Genomic DNA, 16530 nt, shown 5'->3' on the forward strand with positions numbered 1-16530 from the left:
TTGGGAGGCCAAGGCAGGAGGATTACTTGAGGTCAGGAGTTCGAGACCAGCCTGGCCAACATGGTGAAACCCCATCTCGGCCGGGCACGGTGGCTCACACCTGTAATCCCAGCACTTTGGGAGGCCGAGGCAGGCAGATCACGAGGTCAGGAGATCGAGACCACGGTGAAACCCCGTCTCTACTGAAAACACAAAAAATTAGCCGGGCGCAGTGGCGGGTGCCTGTAGTCCCAGCTACTCGGGAGGCTGAGGCAGGAGAATGGCGTGAACCTGGGAGGTGGAGCTTGCAGTGAGTCGAGATCACGCCATTACACTTCAGCCTGGGCGACAGAGCGAGACTCCGTCTCAAAAAAAAAAGAAACCCCATCTCTACCAAAATACAAAAATTAGCAGGGCACGGTGGTGGACACCTATAATCCTGCTACTTGGGAGGCTGAGGCAAGGGAATCGCTTGAACCCGGGAGGCAGAGGTTGCAGTGAGCTGAGATTGTGCCATTGCACTCCAGTCTGGGTGGCAGAATGAGACTCCATCTCAAGAAAAGGAAAGGAGAGGAGAGGAGAGGGGAGGGGAGGGGAGGGGAGGGGAGGGGAGGAGAGGAGAGGGGAGGGGAGGGGAGGAGAGGAGAGGACGGGAGAGGAGAGGAGAGGAAAGGAAAGAAAAGGCTAAAGAGGATTATCTGGGGAGAGAGAGGTACCCATGTACACAACGCAGGTAGTCCCTTGCACAGGCTGGATCTAGAGTAAGACCCACTTGGGTTCAAACCTGCTCTACCACTTACAGGCCTGGTGACTTCATCCCTCCAAATCTCAGTTTCCTCTCCTTTCCTCTGAAAGTGACCACAGTAACTGTGCCTACCTCATCGCTTTGTGCTTGTATGTAATGAGCTAATGCAATAAAATGCCTGGCGCACAGGAGGTGCAGAATAAGTGTTGCCCTGTTCCAGGCAGGCCCACAGTGCTCCGGTTGTGTCCCAAAAACACATGTACTTTCTTACCTCTAAAACTTTGCACGTGCTGTAAACTTCTGCCTCGCCTGCTCTTGCCCCACCACCCACACAAGGCAAACTCCTTCACATCCCTTAAAGCCCTACCTACAAGATAGATTTCTTTTCTCTGTTCAAGCCCTGACCTAGAAAGCTGGGAGCATCCATAGGCACCGGGTTCTGATGCGGCCTACTGTCATGTGATGTGAGTTCCTGGAGGGCAAGAGTTCTGACCTACATGCGGCAGGCACGCAATCAAAGCTTGTTCAATGAAAAAAAAAATGAATGAATGAATGAATGGTCACTTGGGAGACGCGGCTCCCAAGCGGACACCCAGGAATCCGCCAACCCCTTCAGCGCCCGCATCCCCTGCTCTCCACGACCTCAAAGGGCCTGTAGGTGGTCGACAAAAAGGGGCGGGGATGGAGTGGTTCCGGGCGGGGTCTTCAGCCCTTCCGGTGTGGCCCCTTTAAGAGGCGGGGCCTGCGGGGCGGGCGCCGAGAACGCCGGGGCGGCCCGAAGATGGCGGCGGTAGCTGGACCTGGGGCTGCCGCGGCCCCGAGCTCGCTGCTCCTCGTGGTGGGCAGCGAGTTCGGGAGCCCGGGGCTCCTCACCTACGTCCTGGAGGAGCTCGAACGAGGTCGGGCTGGCCCAGGGGCGCGCGGGAGCCCGGGAGGCGGGCGCGTTCGCGCGTCTGGGCCTGGGGCCGGCGGGGTGGGGCGGCGGCGGCGGCGGCGGCGGCGGCGGGGCCCGGGCTCCGGGGCGGGGGTCGCGGGCCTGGGGCTGAGTCCCCTTCATCGTTAGGCGCACGACGCGGGCAGAGGCGGGGTGCCTGTGGGTGCCCGCGGAGGAAGTGGCATCGGGGCCTGGGCTGGGCAGCGCTGCCCCGCCCCAACTCCGGGTGAAGATAGGGGAGGGGACACGGGCCTGGGCTTGGGGACCCTTGCAGTTGGACCACGGCTCCGCCTCCCGCCTGACTGGCCCCCCCGGGGGGAGGGCCTGGGGTCGTTTTGGATCTCCAGGTCTTAGCAGCTTAGAGATCTCCCGGAGGGAGAAGCAGATATGGGGGAGGCTGGGCCTGGAGCCCCGGGGCCCGCTTTCTGTTGCCGCACAAGGAGCTGCTAATTTGGATGTGGGCGGGTGCGGCCTGCCCTGGGGATTTGGCACCTAGGGAGGTGAGTCATAGGTGCACCTGCCAGGTTCACCTGCAGCCACTTGGCACAGTGGGACTGGCGGGCGTGATGCGCCCGTGGGTGGAGATGGGTGTTCATCCCCCATCCCTCGGAGCATCTGGACCTGCGCGTTTCATTGCGTGTAAAATGGGACAGGAACACGCACCTCGGCTCATGTGCTTGAGGAGTGTTTAGTGAGCACCTGCTATGCGCCAGGCCTTTGGGCAGTGGGCACAGGGATATGGCCGGGATGATAGACAGGTTCAGCCCTGCCAACACAGGTCTGGTTTGGGGATGGACCCAAAGCGAGTGAGGAGATGGAACAAGCTTCCAGCTCACATGGTGTCAGGAAGGATCAGAAGGCTGCAAGGGACTGAGAGGGCAGTCAGTCTTAGCACCCGAAGGTGCTGAGGGGGAAGGGCCCCTGGCCAGTAGGAACACGGGGGGGCGGCAGGGGGATGGACTTACAGGCAGGGGGAACAGCTGTTGCAAGGGCGGTAAGTGGAAACGGGTCTGGCAGGGCATAGGAGCAGCGAGGAGGTGGAGATGGAGGAGGTGGAGGCTTTGTTGCTGATGAGTCTTGTCTGTAAAATGATGAGGTGTGCTCTGGGTTCCTTGGCTCAGCTGCAGTGAGACCTGAAGGTGTTCGGTACTTCTGAGTCTCCAAGCTGTGAGTGAAGGGAGGAGGCTGGGGCGCTCCCCACCCACTGGGTGCTAATTATTGAAATATTCTGGGAGCTGGGGGGCCCGGCTGAACTGCTGCCTTGATCCCGCCTTCCCACCAGGCATCCGGTCTTGGGATGTCGATCCTGGCATCTGCAACCTCGATGAACAGCTCAAGGTCTTTGTGTCCCGACACTCTGCCACCTTCTCCAGCATTGTGAAAGGTGAGGCTGGGGTCCCCCTGGCTGCTCCCTACCTCTTGTTCATTGGGCAAGTGCTAGCCGTGTGCCAGGCATGGGGGGTGGGATGCAGCTATAAATAACAACAGTAGTAGTACAGTTGAGACCTTTCAAATGCAAGCCGTGACCCGGTGATAACCCCCTCAGTCCTCAGCAACCCATAGTGCAGGAACTGGTGTTTTTGTCCCTGATTGACAGATGAGGAAACTGGCATTGAAGGGGGAAGAGGCAGGGAGATCTCTGAGGAGAGGGTTTTTTGATGAGAAACTGCTATGACTGGTGTGTCCAGTGGAAGAGAAGGGCTCCAGCCAAGACCCAGCAGTGGACAGAACATCTAGAATGGACCGGGCGCGATGGCCCACGCCTCTGATCCCAGCACTTTGGGAGGCCACAGCGGGCGGATCACTTGAGGTCAGGAGTTCGAGACTAGCCTGGCCAACATGGAGGAACCCTGTCTCTACTAAAAATACAAAAATAACGGCGTGGTGGCAGGCACCTGTAATCCCAGCTACTCGGGAGGCTGAGGTGGGAGGATCACATGAACCTGGAAGGCAGAGGTTACAGCGGGGCTGAGACTGTGCCACTGCACTCCTGCCTGAGTGACAGAGTGGGAGGAACTCTGTCTCAAAAACAAAACAAAACAAAACAAAACATCTGGAAGGTGGAGGGGGCACTGAGCAGGCCCTGGAAGATGGAGTGTGGGCCCCTTGCAGGCAGGGACTGAATTTGGTTCACAGCCATAGACCTGGGTATACAGTAGGTAGGGAACTGAAAAGGAGTGAGATCAAGAAGGGCCCAACTCAGCATGAGGCTCCCTTCTGGGGTGACCCAGGGTGAGCAGGGGAGCAGGCGGGCAGGCAGGGCTTAGGTGTTGCCTGCAGCCGCCCCCCTGCTCCTGATGGTCTCTTGAGTCACCTCCCGGCTGCTGCTGGAGAGGAAGGAAGTGTCTGTAGTCTCATTGTCCCAGTAGGTCCTCGTGGCTTCCTAACACTTCATGGGGCAGAAAGTGGAGCTGGAAATCCTGTCTGCTGTGTGTGAGCTTCGTGGCCACTTCCCTTCTTTATGGCTTGATTTCCCCACCTGAATGGGGCAATATCCCTGTGTGGCAAAAAGCGTGCTGAGGCTGGGTGGGGTGGCTCTTGCCTGTCGTCCCAACACTTTGGGAGGTCAAGGTGGGTGGATTGTTTGAGGTCAGGAGTTCAAAAGCAGCCAGGGCAACATGGTGAAACCCTGTCTCTACTGAAAATACAAAAATGAGCTGGGCCTGGTGGTGCACGCCTGTAGTCCTAGCTACTCAGGAGCCCGAGGAGGGAGGATCGCTTTTACCCAGGAGGCAGAGGCTGCACTGAGCTAAGATTGTGCCACTGCACTTCCGCCTGGGCAACAGAGTGGGACCCTGTCTCAAAAAATAAATAAAGTTAGGCCTGGCATGGTGGCTCACGCCTGTAATCCCAGCACTTTGGAAGGCTGAGGTGGGTGGATCACCTGAGGTCAGGAGTTGGAGACCAGCCTGACCAGTATGGTGAAACCCCATCTCTACTAAAAATACAAAAATTTGCTGGGTGTGGTGGCAAGCGCCTATAACCCCAGCTACTTGGGAGGCTGAGGCTGGAGAATTGCTTGAACTCGGGAGGCGGAGGTTGCAGTGAGCTGAGATTGTGCCACTACACTTCAGCCTGGGCAATAGAGGGAGACTCCATCTCAAAAAAAAAAGAGAGAGGGAGGGAGAGAGAGAGAGAAAGGAAGGAAAGAGAAAGCTAAATGTGATAAGGGCGAGAGAGAGAGAAAGAAAGGGAAAAGAAGGAAAGGAAGGAAGGAAAGAAAGTTAAATGTGATAAGGGCTGCCAACATCGGAGGGTCTCTGCCTCTCCAGACTCCTTTGTTCACAGTTCAGTCCTGCCTCAGGGCCTTGGCTGGTGCTGCACCCTGGTCCAGGTTGGCCCTCACTGGCCCTCCCCTGACTCTGGCTCCTTGCCACCCCTCTCTCTCAGTACTGATGTTTAAAACACATATGGACCCTTGGGGACAGAGCAGGGTCAGGATCCCAGAAACAGCCCCACTTCAGCCCCGGCCCTTATGCTGCCCCACCCCAGCTGAGTCCTGCCTCAGGGCCTTTGCTCTGGATATACCCTGGTCCACGTTTGCCCTCATTGGCCCTCCTTGAGCTCTGGCTCTCTGTCTGAGAAATAAATGTGGCCGGACAGGTGCAGTGGCTCACGCCTGTAATCCCAGCACTTTGGGAGGCCAAGGCAGGTGGATCACTTGAGGTCAGGAGTTTGAGACCAGCCTGACCCACATGGTAAAACCCCGTCTCTACTAAAAATTCAAAAAATTAGTGGGGCGTGGTGGCGTGTGCCTGTAATCCAGCTACTCGGGAGGCTGAGGCAGGAGAATTGCTTGAACCCAGGAGGCGGAGGTTGCAGTGAGCCCAGGTTGCACTGTTGGACTCCAGCCTGGGCAACAAGAGCAAAACTCCATCTCAAAAAAAAAAAAAAGAAAAGAAAAAGGCTGGGTGCGGTGGCTCACGCCTGTAATCCCAGCACTTTGGGAGGCTGAGGCGGGTGGATCATGAGGTCAGGAGATGGAGACTATCCTGGCTAACACGGTGAAACCCCGTCTCTACTAAAAATACAAAAACCTAGCTGGGTGTGTTGGCGGGCGCCTGTAGTCCTGGCTACTCGGGAGGCTGAGGCAGGAGAATGGCGTGAACCTGGGAGGAGAAGCGGAGCTTGCAGTGAGCAGAGATTGCACCACTGCACTCCAGCCTCCTGGGCGACACAGCGAGACACCATCTCAAAAAAAAAAAAAAGAAAATGGTGGCATCACTCACAGGGGTGACAGCTGCAAACCAGGCCCTGCGCACGATGGGGCCCTCTGGTTACTGCCTCTCTTAGGCCAGCCGGGGTGGTTTGAGTTTCTCTTTCTTGCCTGGTCCTGACCTGCAGCTCTGCCGTGTGCCTGTTAATCTCCATATGATCCCTGGATGGGTTCCCAGAGGGGTTCGTGTTCCCTGAGGGTCACACAGGGAGGCAGGATTTGACTCCAGGACGGCCTGATTCCCCCACAGGCCAGCGGAGCCTGCATCACCGTGGAGACAGCCTGGAGACCCTGGTCCTCCTGAACCCATCAGACAAATCCCTGTGTGATGAGGTAGGCAATGGCTGACGTCCTGGAGGGGGCGGGCTGCTGGGACCCGTGCCTTCTCTGTCTTCCTGTCTCGTGTCCTTGTCTTCATGCTGCCCCAGATCCTCTCAAGACACCCGGCGCCACACTTCTTCGCCCACAAAGCCTTCCCTGTGGCTCCAGCCTCCGCTTCTTCCCTCCTCTGGGGTGGGAGCAGAAAAGTCTGGAGTTTGGGAGGGAGGGGAGGGTAAGCACTGCCAGCTCAGGGCCCAGGACAGCGTGGGTCTGGAGGTGGGAAGGCCAGAGCAGACTGAGGTTTGCGTCCTGTGGGTTCCCTCCAGCTAGGCCCCAGGAGTTGTCTGAATTGACTCACTAATATTAACCGGCTTGTGGCCATCTGTACTCTACCAATTATACATCCGGAAGATGAACCAGACAGAGCCCTGGGGCATCCCACTACAGACCTTCTTACGGGTTGATTTCTTGGATCAACTTTTTCCTTTTGTTCCCTTGAGGGGCTCTCAGTCTTTAGGAGACAGAGCGAGACGCAGACGCCCCCAGCCCTGTGGCATCAGGGCTGGGCTGGAGGAAGAGGTGGACTAGAGAGAGCCCAGAAAGGGCAGGGAGTGCCTTCAGGAGGAAGGGACATCAGAGCTGGGCTTTGTAGGATGAATAGGAGTTTGCTAGGGTTGCTCCAGGGCCCAGCAGGAGACCTGGAGACTGCCTTCATAGCTAGTTGAGCACTGGGCTGGTCATGGGGTGAGGACAGGAGAGGGGTGGTTATGTATCGACTTGAGGCTACCCCAAAGAGGACTGCTGGATGAGTCACTGCACAGAACAGGGCCTTTAGTGTTCACCCCCTCCCTCAGCTCCGGAACCTTCTGTTGGACCCTGCCTCTCACAAGCTACTGGTGTTGGCTGGGCCCTGCCTAGAGGAGACGGGGGAGCTGCTGCTACAGACAGGGGGCTTCTCACCTCACCACTTCCTCCAGGTCCTGAAGGACAGAGAGGTAAGCCACCCCTTTCTTTGCCATCCCCCGCTTCCCCAGCTCTGAATCCTGGCTTGTGTGCATCAGGCTGTGCGGCACCAGCGACCTGCTGTTTTCCATGGCCTGGTCTCCCCCTCCTGTGTAGGATGGCAGTGGTGACACATGCCTCCTGGCTGTCCGGGGTCAGTCCCATTGCCCGCGAAAGGGTGTGGTGTGAGCTGGGTTTGTAGGTCAGCAGATATCCCAAAGTCCTGATGTGGGATGGAGCCAAATGGGTCCTTCCTGGTGCCCGCAGTCTGGGTAGGACACATGGGCCAAATGGCAAACCTCATTTTCACATTGTAGTGGGGCACTTAAAAGTGGTGAGAAAAGGTTCAGTAGACAGAGGTGGGGCGTGGAGAGTCTCCTTGGAGGGAGCTGTGCCCTGGGAGGAGAGAACGGTGAGTGTAAAGGCCCTGGGGCAGGGAGGCATTTGAAGGGGAGGGAGAGACAGGAGGTGAGGCCAGATCGAAGAGCCTCGTGGCGCTGGAGAGGGTTGGGTTTTGGCGGGAGGGCCCTGAGGAGCAGGCCTGGGGGAAAGGATGAGGGTGTCCTCGCCCAGTTTTCCCACCGGGCTAGATGTTGCCTGGCTCTAGGTGGTGCTTTACCACTCCCCCTCCATACAGATCCGGGACATCCTGGCCACCACGCCCCCACCTGTGCAGCCGCCCATACTCACCATCACCTGCCCCGCCTTCGGTGACTGGGCTCAGCTGGCCCCCGCTGTGCCCGGCCTTCAGGGGGCGCTCCGGCTCCAGCTGCGGCTGAACCCCCCGGCGCAGCTGCCCAACTCCGAGGGCCTGTGCGAATTCCTGGAGTACGTGGCTGAGTCTCTGGAGCCGCCGTCCCCCTTCGAGCTGTTGGAGCCCCCGACCTCCGGGGGCTTCCTCAGGCTGGGCCGGCCCTGCTGCTACATCTTCCCCGGAGGCCTCGGGGATGCCGCCTTCTTCGCCGTCAATGGCTTCACTGTGCTGGTCAACGGTGGCTCAAACCCCAAGTCCAGTTTCTGGAAGCTGGTGCGGCACCTGGACCGCGTGGATGCCGTGCTGGTTACCCACCCTGGCGCCGACAGCCTCCCCGGCCTTAACAGCCTGCTGCGGCGCAAACTGGCAGAGCGCTCCGAGGTGGCTGCTGGTGGGGGATCCTGGGACGACAGACTGCGCAGGCTCATCTCCCCCAACCTGGGGGTCGTGTTCTTCAACGCCTGCGAGGCCGCGTCGCGGCTGGCGCGCGGCGAGGACGAGGCGGAGCTGGCGCTGAGCCTCCTGGCGCAGCTGGGCATCACGCCCCTGCCACTCAGTCGCGGCCCCGTGCCAGCCAAACCCACCGTGCTCTTCGAGAAGATGGGCGTGGGCCGGCTGGACATGTATGTGCTGCACCCGCCCTCCGCCGGCGCAGAGCGCACGCTGGCCTCCGTGTGCGCCCTGCTGGTGTGGCACCCCGCGGGCCCCGGCGAGAAGGTGGTGCGCGTGCTGTTCCCCGGCTGCACCCCGCCTGCCTGTCTCCTGGATGGCCTGGTCCGCCTGCAGCACTTGAGGTTCCTGCGAGAGCCCGTGGTGACGCCCCAGGACCTGGAGGTGCCGCGGCGAGCCGAGAGCAAAGAGAGCGTGGGCTCCCGGGACAGCTTGAAGAGAGAGGGCCTGCTGGCCACCCACCCTAGACCTGGCCAGGAGCGCCCTGGGGTGGCCCGCAAGGAGCCAGCACGGGCTGAGGCCCCGCGCAAGACTGAGAAAGAAGCCAGGACCCCCCGGGAGTTGAAGAAAGACCCCAAACCGAGTGTCTCCCGGACCCAGCCGCGGGAGGTGCGCCGGGCGGCCTCTTCTGTGCCCAACCTCAAGAAGACGAGTGCCCAGGTGGCACCCAAGCCTCGCAAAGCACCCAGCACAGCGCCCAGCACATCCCACTCTGGCTTCCCGCCGGTGGCAAATGGACCCCGCAGCCCGCCCAGCCTCCGATGTGGAGAAGCCAGCCCCCCCAATGTGGCCTGCGGCTCCCCGGCCTCCCAGCTGGTGGCCACGCCCAGCCTGGAGCTGGGGCCGATCCCAGCCGGGGAGGAGAAAGCACTGGAGCTGCCTTTGGCCGCCAGCTCAATTCCAAGGCCACGCACACCCTCCCCTGAGTCCCACCGGAGCCCCGCAGAGGGCAGCGAGCGGCTGTCGCTGAGCCCACTGCGGGGCGGGGAGGCCGGGCCAGACGCCTCACCCACAGTGACCACACCCACGGTGACCACACCCTCACTGCCGGCAGAGGTGGGCTCCCCGCACTCGACCGAGGTGGACGAGTCCCTGTCCGTGTCCTTTGAGCAGGTGCTGCCGCCATCCGCCCCCACCAGCGAGGCTGGGCTGAGCCTCCCGCTGCGTGGCCCCCGGGCGCGGCGCTCGGCCTCCCCACACGATGTGGACCTGTGCCTGGTGTCACCCTGTGAATTTGAGCATCGCAAGGCGGTGCCCATGGCACCGGCACCTGCGTCCCCCGGCAGCTCGAATGACAGCAGTGCCCGGTCACAGGAACGGGCAGGTGGGCTGGGGGCCGAGGAGACGCCACCCACATCGGTCAGCGAGTCCCTGCCCACCCTGTCTGACTCGGATCCGGTGCCCCTGGCCCCCGGTGCGGCAGACTCAGACGACGACACAGAGGGCTTCGGAGTCCCTCGCCACGACCCTTTGCCTGACCCCCTCAAGGTCCCCCCACCACTGCCTGACCCATCCAGCATCTGCATGGTGGACCCCGAGATGCTGCCCCCCAAGACAGCACGGCAGACAGAGAATGTCAGCCGCACCCGGAAGCCCCTGGCCCGCCCCAACTCACGCGCTGCCGCCCCCAAAGCCACTCCAGTGGCTGCTGCTGCCAAAACCAAAGGGCTTGCTGGTGGGGACCGTGCCAGCCGACCACTCAGTGCCCGGAGTGAGCCCAGTGAGAAGGGAAGCCGGGCACCCCTGTCCAAAAAGTCCTCAACCCCCAAGACTGCCACTCGAGGCCGGTCGGGTAAGTACTGGAGCTGGGGCCCTGGGCTGGGTTAGCAGCTGCTTAGGCTGGAGAGAGCATAGCTCATCCTCCTGTTTTTACGTTTTCAGTTTTTTTTTTAAAAGAGATGGTCTCACTCTGTCTCCGAGCTGGAGTGCAGTGGTGTGATCACAGCTCATTGCAGCCTCGAACAATGGGGCTCAAGCCACCCTCCCACCTCAGCCTCTCCAGTAGCTGGGACTACTGGCACGGCCACCACACCTGCCTAATTTTAAAATTTTTGGTAGAGATAGGGTCTTACTATGTTGCCCAGGCTGATTTCAAACTCCTAGCCTCAAGCTGTGTGCCCACCTCAGCCTCCCAAAGTGTTGGGATGACTGGCGTGAGCCACGGTGCCCTGCCAGTTCTGTTTTTTTTTTTGAGACAGAGTTTCGTTCTTGTTGCCCAGGCTAGAGTGCAATGGCACGATCTTGGCTGACTGCAACCTCTGCCTCCCTGGTTCAAACAATTCTCCTGTCTCAGCCTCCCGAGTAGGTGAGATTACAGGTGCCTGCCACCACGCCTGGCTAATTTTTGTATTTTTAGTAGAGTTGGGGTTTCACCATGTTGGCCAGGCTGGTCTCGAACTCCGGACCTCAGGTAATCTGCCTGCCTTGGCCTCCCAAAGTGCTGGGATTACAGGCGTGAGCCACTGCACCCAGCCAAGTCCCCCTGTTCATAATTACTTTGTGATCTCAGCCGTGCTCACCCTCTCTGGGGCTCAGTTTCTCCTGTGAAATGGAAACTGACCTCAGTGTTGAAGCACTTGCCATTCTGAGGTGCCTGGACAGGTGAGCACGTATGCCAACTGTGGGTTTCTAGAAGCCACAATAAGTAAAATGAAACAGTTGAAAATTTAAATAGCGTATTTTATGTAACTGATTGGTTAGGAGGACCCGGCCTATGGTTGCACTCATAGCAGAGCAAAATCAGCAAAGAGAAAAGGCACATAGGGTGAAGTCCAAAGGAAACCAGGCAGAAGCTTCCAGAATCCTCTCCCAGTGGGGCTGCACACCACAGGCTTCATTTCTCCAGTAGCAAGTTGTAACAATGTGTCCCTCATGGAAGCTCATTAGACACAGCATGCCCAGGTTTCCTATGGGGCCATTGCATAGGAATCCTCTGTCTGGCACACACACTCTAGACTCCCCAAAAAGGAGAAATCAGGTGTGTGGTCCAGTCCAGGCACAGGGAGCCCCTCTCAGATGGGGAATGGTGGGAACCCTCCGCCTAAGATCCAAATTCCCAGAGACCAGCCAAAGGCTCACATTTTAAGCAGGCCTTGCCGAGAGGAGGGTCTCTGGCCTGCTGTGCTGTTTTTTCTTTGTTTTTTTTCTGAGACAGAGTCTCACTCTGTCATCCAGGCTGGAGTGCAGTGGTGCAAACATGGCTCACTGCAGCCTCGACCTCCCGGGTTCAAGCAACCCTCCCACCTCAACCTCCCGAACAGCTGGGACCACAGACACGCACCATAACGCCCAGCTAATTTTTTTTTTGAGATGGAGTCTTGCTCTGTCACCAGGCTGGAGTGCAGTGGTGCGATCTGAGCTCACTGCAACCTCCACCTCCCGGGGTCAAGCGATTCTCCTACCTCAGCCTCCCAAGTAGCTGAGATTACAGGCACGCACAACCATGCCCAGCTAATTTTTGTATTTTTAGTAGAGATGGGGTTTCACCATGCTGGTCAGGCTGGTCTCGAACTCCTGGCCTCGTGATCTGCCCGCCTCGGCCTCCCAAAGTACTGGGATTACAGGCGTGAGCCACTGTGCCCAGCCTATGCCCAGCTAATTTTTAAATTTTTCGGTAGCACTGGGGTCTCACTATGTTGCCCTGGCTGGTCTTGAACTCCTGAGCTCAAGTGATCCTTTGGCCTCGGCCTCCCAAAGTGCTAGGATTATAGGCATAAGCCACCACGCCCGCCTCAATGTTTAATTTTGGATGAACTGCCGGACTGTTTTCCACAGCAGCTGCTTGACGCTAGCCGGTCTAATGGGTGTGAGGTGGTATCTCATTGTGGTTTTGATTTCCATGTCCCTAATGATTAGTGATGTTGCATCTTTTCATATGCCTATTGGCCATTTGTCTGTCTTCTTTGGAGGAATGTCTATTCAATTCCTTTGCTCATTTTTAAATTTTATTTTACTTTTTAGAGACAGGGTCTCGGTCTGTTACCCATGCTGGAGTGTAGTGCAAACACAGCTCATTATAGCCTCAACTTCCTGGGCTCAAGTGATCCTTCCAGCTCAGCCTCCCAAGTAGCTGGGACTACACAAGTGCATGCCATCGTGCCTGGCTAATTTTTTAATGTTTTGTAGAGACGGAGTCTCACTATGTTGCCCAGGCTGATCTTGAACTCCCATCCTCAAGCGATCCACTCGCCTTGGCTTCCCAAACTGTTGGGATTACAGGCATGAGCCACCACACCTAGCCCCCTTTGCCCATCTTTAAATTGAGTTGTTTTCCGTTGCTGAGTTTTAGGAGTTTTTTGAATCATTCTGGACATTAATCCTTTAGCAGATAAATGGCTTGCAAATATTTCCTCCCATTCTGTGAGCTGCCTTTTTATTCTTTTGACAGTGCCCTTTGATGCACAAAAGTTTTAAATTCTCATGAAGTCCATTTTGTCTATTTTTTTCTTTTGTTATCTGCACTTCTGATGTCAGACCCAATAAATGATTGCCACATCCATTTTTTTTCTTTTTTTCTTTTTTTTTTTTTTTTCAGATGAGTCTCGCTCTGTCGCCCAGGCTGGAGCGTGGGAGCACTATCTTGGCTCACTGCAACCTCCGCCTCCCGGGTTCAAGCGATTCTCCTGCCTCAGCCTTCCTGAGTAGCTGCGATTACAGGCACCCACCACCACACCTGGCTAATTTTTTTTGTGTTTTTAGTAGACACAGGGTTTCACCATGTTGGCCAGGCTGGTTTCAAACTCCTGACCTCAAGTGATCTGCTTGCCTCGGCCTCCCAGAGTACTAACATTATAGACGTGAGTCACCACGCCTTGTCAAATCCAACATTGAGAAGCTTCTACCCCATGTTTTCTTCGAGGAGTTTTAAGTTTTCTGTTTCACATTTAGGTCCATTTGGAGGTAATTTTTGTATGTGGTGAAAAGATCCAGTGTCATTCTCTTGCATGTGGAAGCCCAGCTTTCCCAGCACCATTTGTTGAAAAGACTGTCCTTTCCCCATTGAATGTTTGGAACGCTTGTTGAAGATCATTTGATCATACATGTGATGATTTATTTCCAGGCCTCTATTGTATTCCATTGGTCTATATGTCTGTCTTTATGCCAGTGCCACACTGTTTTGATTACTGTAGCTTCGTAGTAAGTTTTAAAATCCGGAAGTGTGAGTCCTCTATCTTGATTCTTCTGTTTCATGATTGTTTAATTTCCTTTTCACATTGTTCATTGTTCACATATAGAAATTCAACTGTGTTTTGCCTGTGGACTTTGTATTTTGCTTCTTTGCTGAATTCATTTATTATTATTTTTTGAGATGGAGTCTCACTCTGTCGCCCACGCTGGAGTGCAATGGCGCCATCTCAGCTCACTGCAACCTCCACCTCCCAGGTTCAAGCAATTCTCCTGCCTCTGCCTCCCAAGTAGCTGGGATTACAGGTGCCTGCCACCACGCCCAGCTAATTTTTGTATTTTTAGTAAAAGATAGGGTTTTGCCATGTTGGCTAGGCTGGTCTTGAACTCCTGACCTCAAGTGATCTGCCCGCCTCAGCCTCCCAGAGTGCTGGGATTACAGGCGTGAGCCACTGCACCAGGCCTGATTTTTTACATTATTGTTCATAAAGTCTGTTGAACTGGCATTTTCTTGTAGAATTAAATATCTGTGCCTGACTTTGTTATTAAGACAATTCTGGTCTTATAAAATGAGTTAGGAAGTGTTTCTTCCTCTTCAGTTCCTCGGAAAAGTTTGAGAAAGGCTGATGTTAGTTCTCTAAATGTTTGGTGGCTTCCCCAGGGCTTTTCTTTGTTGGGAGGTTGTAAGTTACTGATTCATTCTCCTTGCTAGCTACAGGTATATGCTGATTTTCTATTTTTGTGATTGTGTCTTGGTAGTTTTTTTGTTTCTAGGAATGCGTCCATTTCGGTTGAGGGTATGCATTTGTTGGTGTACAGACGGGGTAGCACTCTTACCCCCTGAGCTGGGCAGCAGCTGTGATTGTAAGATACAGGGTCTGGCAGGCTTCTTGTGCCCGAGACCCAGCCGTATCCTTTCATTCCATTGATCATTCACTTGCCCAGGGCTGGTGGCCTTGTCCCCTTTGGCCCTAAGGTCAGGGTTTGGACAAGGCCCCCAGAGCTGCTGTCTCATCCCCATCCAGCACCCTGCACTGATCTTGGGCCCGCCTCTCAAGGCTCTGTCCACCCACCCTGGCTCCCCATCACCCTTGGGGCAGGGATTCTGTCTGTCTTGGTCACAGCCCTGTTTCAGGGCCTGGTGCCCAGGAGGTTCTGTGAAATACCCCTTGAGCAAGTGAACCAGACAAATGCTGCAGAAGCAGCAGATGGTCCAGGCACTGGCTGCTTTCAGGGCTCAAACTCTTAAACCCTCTTCCAGGAAGCATTCCCTGATTGCCACCCACTCACCCCCCAGCCCTGAGGATGTCTGTGTCCAGGGACTGGCTGGGGATGAGTCAGGCTCTTGGCACAAAGGGGTGGCCGGTGGTGTTTGTAGAGTGAGTGAAGAGTCACTGGAGTCAAGGCGTGGTGACATGCACCTGTAGTCCCAGCTACTTGGAAGGCTGAGGCAGGAGGATCACTTGAGCCCAGGAATTTGCGACAAGCCTGGGCAGCATAGCGAGACCCCATTTCTTAAAATAAGATTCACTGGAGTCATGAGCGCACCAGGGCTCCCCAGAAAACTCTTGAGTTCAGGCCTCCTGCTGAGGAGGGAGCTGCTCTGAATGGTACAGGTCGAACTTGGAGCCTCGGCCCCTCCCCAGCCCCAGGAGCTCATCCCTGCCTCCCCATCCCGCCGCCTGCAGGGTCAGCCAGCAGCCGGCCCGGGGCGTCGGCCACCCCACCCAAGTCCCCGGTCTACCTGGACCTGGCCTACCTGCCCAGCGGGAGCAGCGCCCACCTGGTGGATGAGGAGTTCTTCCAGCGCGTGCGCGCGCTCTGTTACGTCATCAGTGGCCAGGACCAGCGCAAGGAGGAGGGCATGCGGGCCGTCCTGGACGCGCTACTGGCCAGCAAGCAGCATTGGGACCGTGACCTGCAGGTGCGTGTCACCCCAGGGCCTCTGGTGGTAAGTGTAGTTAGCACAGGTGGGTAAACCACCCTCGACCCTCAGAGACTAAGCTATGTCCCCCAGGCCACACGGGAATAGGGGCGAATGTGGGAGTCTCACATGGCTCAGCCCTTAGGGGTCTCTTCGGACTCTTGATTCTGTCATGTCACTTGTCATCAGCTGTGCTGGAAGCCTGGGGGAGGACGCAGGGCCTCGTGAAGCCTCATGGTTCTATCCCTTCCCCAGACATCTTGTCACTTAGCCATTGTTCCGCTGTGAGAATTAGTCGGGATGGAATAGGTGGGCTGGGTGGTATCTGTGCGGCTGAGAACCCTCCCCCATGGCTGCATGAAGCTGAGAGACTGAAACCAAGCCCTGCGGGGTGAGGCGCATGTGGGCAGAGGGAGGACTGCCTCACACTATGGCTCCTGCCCTCTCACAGCTGCTAGGCTGGCTTCAAAGGAGCGTCCCTGTAGGGTGCACGACCCAGGAAAAGGTCCAGAGGTAGGAAAGAGGTTGGTGTGTTCAAGGAACAGGGGGAGATCCAAGTGAGTAGAGAGGGGTCTCAGGCCAAGGAAGGCCTTGCAGAGGAGGAGCTCTGTCTCCTGTGTGCTGAGAAGGCTCTTTGGGTGCTGGTTGGGAGAAGCAGGGACCTCACAGATGGGCTGACCACCCATTGCAGACCTCAAGGTGGAGCACACAAGATCAGGGAAAAGCCTGGAGGGGTCTCAAATGCCAGGAAAGGAAGGTGACTTGGGCCCCAGGCCAGAAGGGCAGGGGGCACCCCCCTCACTGGTGGTCTACTCTCCCCACACCTCCCCCACCTGCAGGTGACCCTGATCCCCACTTTCGACTCGGTGGCCATGCATACGTGGTACGCAGAGACGCACACCCGGCACCAGGCGCTGGGCATCACGGTGTTGGGCAGCAACAGCATGGTGTCCATGCAGGATGACGCCTTCCCGGCCTGCAAGGTGGAGTTCTAGCCCCGTCGCCGACACGCCCCCCACTCAGCCCAGCCCACCCTGTCCCTAGATTCAGCCACATCAGAAATAAACCGTGACTACACTTG

General features: G+C 57.0%; 1 protein-coding gene across 2 annotated transcripts; it reads left to right on the forward strand.

The window, feature by feature from the left end:
• The first annotated feature begins 1467 nt into the window (after window positions 1-1467).
• On the forward strand, window positions 1468-16530 carry MAP1S (microtubule associated protein 1S). Of its 2 annotated transcripts, none has more exons than XM_054465980.2 (7): window positions 1468-1623; window positions 2941-3042; window positions 6125-6207; window positions 7050-7190; window positions 7835-10193; window positions 15214-15449; window positions 16289-16530. In XM_054465980.2, exons 1-7 carry the CDS (start codon window positions 1506-1508, stop codon window positions 16442-16444), a joined length of 3195 nt encoding a protein of 1064 aa, XP_054321955.1. In that variant the 5' UTR covers window positions 1468-1505; the 3' UTR covers window positions 16445-16530. The 2 variants fall into 2 exon arrangements, with proteins under 2 accessions (XP_054321955.1, XP_054321954.1); XM_054465979.2 differs by having other exon boundaries at window positions 1470-1623; window positions 15214-15443; window positions 16283-16530.

Source organism: Pongo pygmaeus, chromosome 20 (assembly GCF_028885625.2).
Source record: "Pongo pygmaeus isolate AG05252 chromosome 20, NHGRI_mPonPyg2-v2.0_pri, whole genome shotgun sequence".
Taxonomy (NCBI): domain Eukaryota; kingdom Metazoa; phylum Chordata; class Mammalia; order Primates; family Hominidae; genus Pongo; species Pongo pygmaeus.